The 9,897-nt window shown below is 40.6% G+C and overlaps 1 protein-coding gene across 1 annotated transcript; it reads right to left on the bottom strand.

Moving 5' to 3' along the window:
- On the bottom strand, positions 1 to 3,919 carry LOC117138659. The gene is made up of 7 exons (XM_033300892.1): positions 3,897 to 3,919; positions 3,164 to 3,816; positions 2,494 to 3,049; positions 2,001 to 2,423; positions 1,750 to 1,944; positions 1,007 to 1,692; positions 1 to 954 (listed from the first exon to the last, which is right to left on the bottom strand). The coding sequence occupies exons 1-7, from the start codon at positions 3,917 to 3,919 to the stop codon at positions 734 to 736; spliced, it is 2,757 nt and encodes a 918-aa protein (XP_033156783.1). The 3' UTR covers positions 1 to 733.
- Between the last annotated feature and the right edge of the window lie 5,978 nt (positions 3,920 to 9,897).

Here is a 9,897-nt window from a genome sequence, read left to right as displayed (position 1 = left end):
TATAAGTGTAGGCGACGTTCAAATGGGATTTGCATTGAAATGTTAGTATATTTTCCACATTAACGCACACGCGCTCACGCTCGTTAAAAACTAAGGAATACTACCAGTTATTAACTTATGTAGTTTGGTATAGTTACTAATATCAACGTATTCAAGCTATGATTGGATAGTATGAGTTGTTAGGATAGTATAATGGACATGCCACGGAAATAGTGTTCTGAACACACTTTCAGCTTGGGCACATAGACCGCACAAAATAGATGTTTCGAGTTTTTAATGAAAACAATGTATATGTCCAAAACAAAATTGGTGTAAATAACAGAAACGATTAATTTCAACAGAATATTACTTAGTATACAAATCTTTTGATATGCTTTAACTAAAATCTATGGTGTCTAAAATACATTTTAAAACTGAAAATATTACTTTGAAAACTTCTGGGTTATGATTACGATTATAATGTAAAAGTTCCGTCAAAAACAATTCGCTACATGCTAAATACTTTTTGTGATAAGATTCTGCACCAGTTCATATGGTCTATTACGGCCCTTGAGTATTCTAGTATTTTTGTAAATAATCGTCTTCCCTTATAAGTTAAAGTTATTGCGCTTCGTTTCAGTGTCTAGTCTGAGGGACTCTTTTGGACTCAATATCTTAGCCAACTAGTTACTTTCTATATGATGCATTGTGAATATGTATGATGATGATATTAGTCCTATTAGTTCACTCAGTTCTATTCGCCATTAAATCCACTCAGTTGATGGCTTTGATGCTCCAAGCTGCGCTTTAAATCGACAATGGTATTCAGTATGAGCTGCTGCTTGCGGTTACTACCGCCTATTGCATGGCCCTTGGCCTCGTCAACGGTCACGTCTTGCATAGAGCTCTTGGCCGACACGGAGGCCAAAAGCTTAATTTGCGAACGCTCATTAGACTTGCACCGTCCGTTCGAATCTGTGTATCATTTGATTAAATACTTCACTAACAAAGAAGCCGAATTACTTACCCAATTCGAAGTCGAAGTTTTTCTTTATGCGCTCAAACGATGAGCTACCCTTGTATACCTTGCGCTTTAAGGGCTCGCTGTGTGGGCAGTAAAAGTTGTTATTAATATTTAATTCGGCATGCAATGGATTTTGCATTTTCGTATTCGATCCATATTTTCCATCCACCGTATTCGATTGCGGCTGAGGCAAGTAGTTGTGATTGCCAATATCCTCTACAGCTATGCACTCCATCTCAGAATCACTGCCGTTGAAGCTGATCACCGTTGTCGTGGTCGTTGAAGTCACCATCATCGTGCGTCGCTTGGTCTTTGGACTCTCCTGAATACTCCTTCCATTTAGCTGAAGTTGTGGCGAGAGTGGAGCAGAGGGAGGGTTACCTTTTATTTTGCGTGGCGGCAACTCTGGTGGAGCATTTTGATTCATAAAGTTGGTCAGATGCGTTTTGCGAGGACTGCATCGGGCAGGCTTAGGACTGTTTGGTGGCGAAGAAGCAGCCGATGTCTCAAACTTAAGCATCTCTATGCGCTTATTAATGGCTGCTGCTAACTCATGCTCAAGCGGAGGAGAGTTCGGAACCAGAGTCTGTTTTTTTGAGTCCACTTCACTGTTTTTAAGCATTTCCACGCGCTTGTTAGCTAAGGGATTCACTCGTCTTGGGCTGGCGACAGGCGTGTCTCTGGGAATGCTAATCGTGATATGTTATTAATAACGAATCAAATATTGAAACTTTAACATTCCTTACCTCTGTAAGCTGTTCTTCATCGATTCCAGCAAGGACTCCGCTTCCATAATTAGTTGTTTGTATTTCATATCAGCCTCCAAGTCTGCTTTAAGAAGTGCTTTTTCGCTTTCTGCGATGGTGAGTGTGGACTTTTTTTTCATGCTTCCAAAGATTAGCGAGTTGGAGCGGTTTGACAGGGGAGACGTCTTGTATATTCTGTAGACAAAATATTTTAAAAGCCTATATATAATTATTAAAATGTTGTCTTATACCTCTCCCTTGGACCCAGTAGATTGCGGCGCAAACAGACGGGGGTGCCACCCACACTTCGGGTGCCTCGTGGCTCACGAAGGGGTGACGAAGAGGTCTTTTCGCGATTTTCACAACTCTTCTTACGTGTTTTAAGGAACCGCTTGCGTCGGCGCTGTTGAGAGCTTTCCCCTGTCTCCTGGCCGCTCTTGCGTCGGGAACGGACTGATGCCTTTCGATTGAGCATCGGACTGATAGGGTGATTAGAATAGTAGTGACAGTTGCCCAGATTTCGTGACAGATCCTTGCGGTCCAGTTCCACCTCTTGCATGGATGAAGTGTCTATAAAGTCAATGTCCAACAACTCGTCTGTATCACACTCATCACCCGCATCCTGTCCAGTGTCTAGCTCCGAAGCGCAGCAGTCAGTAAGGTCTGAATCACTGCTGGAAGTCGAATTAAATATAAAAAGACAACTTGATTTTACTTGTCGAGCAATGAACGAGTGCAACTCACCTTAATATATCAGTTTCCTTTTCGTAAATGTAACTCTCGTCGAACTTCCCAATCATTTCATTAAGGGTGGCCTCGTCGTCACTAAGAACGAAGGATGTGGTGGTAGCTCCAGTTCCACCACCAGCTGCCACGGGCGCTGAAGTTGTTGTAGTCTCGGCGTGCTCCAAGTGACGCCGCTTAATAGTATGTGGGGCATGCATATTTTCCACTTCAGTCGAAGTCGAGGAGCCCTCGGACTCGTAAACGACTCCCGCTCCAGGTGCAACACCAGGCCCTCCCCCAACAATGTCCATATCAGCCTGTTTGGCTGCCTGGCTAGGAGTAGCTCTGCAGTTGGGGGTTGCTGCATAAGGGACTGGCTTTCCTGCTTTGTTTGCTATTGTTTTGGCCACCGGAACTTCCAGTTCATTGCTTGACTTAATGCCCGACGAGGTCGTGGAGGTAGTACTGGTCGCATCCAGATCCATGCGTGTGGGGCCTGAGGAGGTAGGCAAGAGCTCTCCCGTGTTGTACCAGGGATTTGTTCTTATGCGACAGCGCTGTCTCGGCGAGGGAGCTGCAAAAATGGGAGAAAGAAGCAGTTGAGAGATGCTACTTCAGCCAAGTAGAGATTTTAAATGGGTTAATTGCTCAGTTTGTCGGCAGGCGGGCTAACAACACTGAAACTCACACTCAAAGAGCTTTGACTGCTGCCGCAGAGCTAGCGGACTAGGCGACGACTCCAGGCCATGAGTGGCAGTTGCGAAGTTGCTCTTGGGCAACGGATCCATAGGCGACATCTCCTCTATGCGGTTTAGGCCGAACTTGTAACGCTGGGCCTCGACGGCCAGCGAGTTGACGCTCTTCGGGAAATAGTGGGTTCCCGAGCGCATGTTAATGTAGTACTCAGGTGGATTATAGTTGCTGGCGGCGCAGGGCGATGTGCCATCTGTGGAGTAGCCCGTGGAATAAGCGCTTTCTGGCGAGGGCAAGCTATGGGGCCGAGGTCCCGACATAAAATTATTGCGCTGAATTCCTCGTGGAGTTCGCATACGCGAGCCGGTAAGTGAAGCGGGTGGAATAGGCGGTGTAGCTGTCAAATTATCCAGGGACTCGCCAAGCTGAACCGGTGCTAGCTTAGAGGGAAGCAGGCGACCGTAACGAACATGATTCTTGCTTTGCCTTGGCTCTTCCTCGTAGATTAGACGCACGGCACTTAAGTTTTCTGACTGCGGGCGCTGTTGTTCTGCAATGGGGGGTGCAGGCCGAAGCAGCAAAGCGCCAACTTCCTCATACTCCACCTCCTCCTCAGGTGGGATGTGGTATTCCCCATTTAAGGGGTTTCTCCCAGGCGATTTGTCAAATTTAATAGACTTTAAATTCTTGCTGGCTTGATTGCTGCCTTAAAAAGTGGCCACTTACACGGCTTATTGCCTTTCTCCTTCATGTCGCAGAAGCTGGTCCTGATTGCTTTTGATTTTTGAGTGTGTTTACCCAAATCAGTGGCAGCCGTCAAATAAGCCACTTTGATTCGAACCGCATAGCGGCAAAAAGGACATCAAAGCCGTGGTCCTGGCTAAGCGCATTTTCTGCATAATAATGCTTAACAAGAAGGAACGAGAGAAATCTAATAATAATGGTATTTTTTATAGAGCCGCCAAGAGGTCCCAGCTGAGGTCTTTGAGCCCACAATGGAAGAATTTATTTGCCGTCCAATTCAGATTGATACCCAAACATGTCCGATTTTCTTTTGTGCCTGCTGATTTAAAGTACACTGAAAGACAAAGGATGTCAAAGCACTGGGAATACATATCGTATTTTACTGGAAATCCACCAATATGTATATGAGCAGGTCGAATTCATCGTCTTTGAAATGCATTTCCATTGAATGACAGCTTCTTTCTGTGTAAGCGGAAGACTCTCTTGCCATGTCCTTTGTCCTTTTTTATGGGTTTCGTTACTCCTTTAATTTTATCCGACCCAAACTGAGCCGCTGAGTAATTTTTCTATTTTCTGCTTTGTTGCTCGCTTTCAATTGCACACCCATGTTGACCAATGTCGACATTAACCCAAATCCAGCACACTCACATACCCACAGAAATGTATATATATGAATATGTGGATGGGTCTGTCTGGAAGAAGCGGACTTTATGGGCCAAGACTCTTAGCCAAATGAAGTTGCCAAAGACATGGACATATCCATGACAGCAATGGCCAATGTCTTTGCGGTGAATTGGCCACCTGCTGCGTTTGTTTTGGCCTTCGGAGCTGTCATTCTGATGATTGCCATTTCCTGACCTGTGCCGGATATTAATTATCAATAAAATTATGCTCATGCCATGTATCCATTTATTTAATGGCATGACGCTTAGGGGCAATTTTGGGGGATGTTACATACACATATTATTATTATAACATATTATTATATTATCAATTCCCTTTACTTTCATATTTGTACACTTTATATTGTAGTCGAATTTTCCAAACGAATTTTTATTCCCATTCTAATAGCTAATTCATTCACCTAAAGAATTTAAATATATTTCATTCAGAGCTAAAAATGTTTCTAATACTCGGAAATTAGCATTCCTTAAACTTGTGTGTAACCTTTTTGGTGATATTTACTCCTTAAATATGCCAAGGTTATTCTTATCCCCTGGCCATCGGTTAGATATCACTATCCTGCTGAGAAATTACTTTCAAGTTTCAAACTAATTATCTTTAAATATTGCCGCACTCACATACCTCGGCCTAAAACAGCAGGAAGTGCTTTCGCACCAGTTAGCCGACGGCCACGCCCCTACGGCAGTATGGCCCGGCCCACTTTCGGAAGGGCTTATCGCTTGATAAATAAACTAAGCAGCTGGGCAGACATAGCCAGCGTGGTTGTTGTAGCCGCTGTTGTTGCGACCATATCGATGATGGCGTCAACCTTGCCAAGTAGTTGGTGGCATTAGTTGGTTTGTAGTTGATGGTGGCACCGGGGCATGACAATAATGCATGAGAGGCGCCCGTTGCGGCCCTCGGGTTAAGCATAAATATGTCAAGTGTTAATTGCTGCCACTTAACGCAAAGCACAAACTCAAATACAACCGCAGAAGCACACATACACCGTTAAAAAAACGACTTGAAATAAATATGTAAAATGTGTTAGAAAAATGTGTTAAAATATTCAAGATCAATCTAAACAATTTAAAGATAATAAATATAAGAAATTTAATAGTAATGATAGATAGCAAAACGGACAGATGAAAGGACGGACTGGAATATATGTGCTTTATAGGGTCGAAAACGCTTTCTACTACCTTTCTACAATCTTTTCGACGAATTTAGTATATCCTTTTACTTTATGAATTGGATTAATGCCTGGTACAAGTACTTTAAGTGGTAATTGTAGCACCATTTAACTGAAATAGGTTAATTTGACTATGATAAATGGTTATTAAAATATGTAATAATACTTTAAATACTGCGAACATATTTAGAATATTTTTTCAGGTGCACACACATATAGCAAAGACGTGTAAATATGACTTTATCTACTTAGCTTAGCAGCTGCCGCCTTAAGCCCCCCGTTTCCACCCCTTCTTCTGGGTCTGCGACTCGAAGTGCAGCACCGAAAGCAAACAAGCCCACAAACACACACACACACTCACACACATCGGCACACGCACTTGTTACACACCCAATAATGTGCTTTAACAAGTTTCTTATGGCCATAAATTCAACAAGCCAACAAAAGCTCATAAAAAGACTGACTAGGACTGCCCCTTTCCCGTCTTCCTTGGGTCTCCCAGCCCTTTTTGGGCCAAAAGTGGGTGGCTGGAATGGCTGATTGGGACTTGGAACTATCCCCACTGTTTGTCTATATAAATAATAGCCAGCATTGCAGACATGCCTTTGACATTTTATATCTGAACTTTCGACGTTTCTAAACGCACCTCGAAATCTTTCCAGGAAATTGGCAAAAATAAGGGGAATATCCATTATAAAAGTCTTGTTTCGATTTTGCAAAAAAAAAACTCAAAAATATTTCTATGCTGGGGACACTTTAATTAAAATGGCTTTTACTTGCCTCAGGCTAAACATGGAATTAATTCAAATGCCATATGCCAAAATATGGGCAAATTTAAAAAATTCCAAAGATGACGCTTTACTGGGATTGGTTTTCCATTGCCCACAATTTCAGTAAAAAACTGTGAACCCATCGAACTATAGACATATAACTGCATTGAGGCTGTAATGCTTAATAACTCGGAAAATTTAACCCTAGTCCTGCCAAACATTTTAGCCAGAAATAGCTTTATTATCATTTGGGCACCCATCATAATTATCATTATCATTCATCGCGGGCAAGTCAACGCAGCGAACTCGAGTCAATTACCATATCAGCAACATTGTTGACCAAAACTGATTTCACTTGGCGTCACCGCGGAGAGAAAAAAGAGAAAAATATGGCTAATATGGGTAAAATGGAGAGAACGCAGCCAAACCAAAATCAGAATTGCGCTCGACAGTATCATATAATATCCCGGCGTTTGGCGATTGGCGATGGCGATTTTTTCTCGCTCAGGTTGCTAAACGCCAGTCCTGATGTGAAAGACGCGAAAAAGTAATATTTAACCAAAGCTAGCCGCTGGCGGCAGAATAAATAATAATAATAATACTAATAAGTAAAACCTGTTGAGCAGTCGCGCAGCTAACATATGTCTATAAGTCTACACGGAATAGATCAACATTGGCATGGTATATGACGCCAGGTCGAGAAAAACGGTGAACAGTGCAAAGTTCCTGGGGTGAATCACGGAATAGGTTCCATATTTGCATATTCGAACCTGACATGATGGGCGCGGAGAACCCTGGCCCGGCGTTCGATTTATCGATTTTGTATTTTGAATATTGTTGCGCCATTATCAACACATTTATATACGCGATAATTATATTAGAAGTTTATCTCGAACCCATCCATCCGCTGGCGATAAACTCCACTCGATTTCAACTGGATTTGGGTTTCAGTTGCTCGCTTTTCCTTGCGGGATTACTCATCGCAGAGTGGTGCAACCGGGAGTGACAATGTGTTAATCACTGAAACGGAACATAATCCGGTGCGATCTGGCATGTGATATTGTGTCTTTATTGGGACCAACATCTTACGGTGCGTAAACAATAGTAGTATCTTGTAGGAGGGGGATGTTAAATGCTCAATGGTTGGTTGATTTTCTGCTAAGGTGCTAAAATCCGCATCTTTACAGTCCGCGAATCTCATTTAAGCTGTGATATCGCTATGCTGTGAAAATTGATTGTTTGTTACGCATGGCGGAAAATTCCAGTACTTATCGGAGTTTTTCGTTGTTACTTGCACCAGTCATTTCAGTATATCGAAGTTTCAATTTGTTTAACAAAGCATTTTACTTCTCATTACTTCCCCCATAGCTTGCCTTTTTAGCTGGCAGAGATTAGAAAGGTGTATTGATAGGGAGATACCGATGCAAATTAGCTAGGCAAGTAAATACAATCCACGCTGTCTGGTAAAACAGGGCCGAAAATACATCAGGTTTCTTTGGGCAGATAAGAATTGTCATCAGTTTGATAATAAAGGCCATGCAAGCAGTGAATGGATCACATTAAGATAAATAACCACAGGATATTAGTAATATAAAAGGTCACATGCTCGTCGTTTCCGTTAAAGGCGTACACATTAAACTAATCAAAGGATTAAAGACGACTAAAGGTTTTATTTAAAATACTATATTTATAGAGATTTAAAATAATAGTATCTATATCTTTTATCAAATCGATAGGGCTTATTTATAAGGCTTCCCACATGCCGTAGTTGACCCCTCGACGTATTTGGTATTTCCTATTTTGTCCTTTAGCTAGGATTTAAATTCATTTCCCTGAAAAGTGTGCTACTTTTGCGATGGAATGTGTGTGTGTCTATAAGTACGCATGCCTGCACGTGTATTGGTGCACTCGTGAGTGTGAGTGCCTCACTGCTAATTTGAATAATGACAACGACATCAACGCGCCATTTTCCACTGTCGTCGCGCTGATTTGCCCTGCCATTTTGCGTTTCCGCTGCGGCACCGGGAATTAAACATTAAATGTGTTGCTATAAAGCATATAGAAATGTATATACAAAGGTATATATAATATATACATATATATCCGGTCTGTTATCAGCTGAAACATAAACAACAACTCCAGACAACACAAAATTATTCAGAAGCTCTCAGACTCGAAGGGCGTTTGCCAAAGACATTTGAAGGCTGTTATTGCCAGATTCCAGAAGCGTAAATTACTGAAATCAAAGAATTTATTTAAATGCCACAAATCGTGTAATTTCATTTCGGTAATTTTAATTTTGATTTACTCCGTAATGGAATTGCAATAAATATTAATCAGATGAATTGTGGCTTCAGTTGGAATTTCTACACACACATTACATTCCGATAAAAGTTTCTCAAAGCCCTAATTAGATTTGTAATTATTTCCTTTAGACAAAAAGTTTAAATCATTCTAATGCCACAATGTACGGGCCATTTAATTTTCTAATTTTTGAATACTGACCGCCTATTTAACATTAAAGCCAACGTAAAGTGACTAGTTTAAGGTCTCAAAAACGAATGAGTGTTGAGTATTGTCAGTTATTATTAGTTTTAAGCAAATGGAAGGACCCCCCATAGAGGCGAAAATGAATTCAAATTCCTAATAATGTCCTATTCATTCTTTTCAGTTTAAAAAATCAAGCATATAACAGCTCTTTTATTACGTCAATCAATCATTTTAGCATAATAATAATAATTTTGGGATACAGATTTTACATTTAATTTAAAGATCTTAACAGAATATTTGTTTTTACTTTTCTCCGAATGAATGGGTCATTTGCCACTTATAAATATATACATTCTTTTTCTGATCTTACTGTGTTTTAAGTCTGCATCCAACAGTTTTTTAACAATAAATAATTTATGTGGTCAAAAATGAAATACTATATATCATGATTAGTTGCTTCTTTATACGCCCTTTTTAAGTATTAAGTTATTATTATATTATATTATTATATATGATAAGTATATAAGATTCGGCTTGCCGAACCAGATTTACTTGTTGCTTTTCTATCCGCATTTGCTTACATTCATCTAGCTGTACCTGAAGTTCAAAAGGAAGTTTGAAATTGAAAGTATATTTAGAAAATTTACGTGCACTGGGAAACATTAAGTTGATTTTAATTACCATAAATAAATGGTTTATATGGAGTACTGTCCCACACCGATTTATTATTGCTGTCTGTCTTATAATTTTTTAAATATTTTGTAATTTTTTAAATGCTCATAATATGCAACCGTAAAATTTTACAACAGTATTTCAATTTTTTTGTTGATTGCTTAAATAATTCAAGTTTCTTTTCCTTCCAGGACCGCG

Source organism: Drosophila mauritiana, chromosome 2R (genome assembly GCF_004382145.1).
Source record: "Drosophila mauritiana strain mau12 chromosome 2R, ASM438214v1, whole genome shotgun sequence".
Taxonomy (NCBI): domain Eukaryota; kingdom Metazoa; phylum Arthropoda; class Insecta; order Diptera; family Drosophilidae; genus Drosophila; species Drosophila mauritiana.
This window is presented reverse-complemented; position numbering and strand designations above follow the sequence as displayed.

Excerpts from the sequence above, each read along its gene's own strand:
- LOC117138659 (XM_033300892.1), bottom strand. The coding sequence starts at position 3,919 with ATGAAGGAGAAAGGCAATAAGCC. Across the intron at positions 1,693-1,749 it reads ATGAAGAACAGCTTACAGAG|CATTCCCAGAGACACGCCTG; the intron begins GTAAGGAATGTT and ends TATCACGATTAG. Across the intron at positions 955-1,006 it reads AAACTTCGACTTCGAATTGG|ATTCGAACGGACGGTGCAAG; the intron begins GTAAGTAATTCG and ends AATGATACACAG.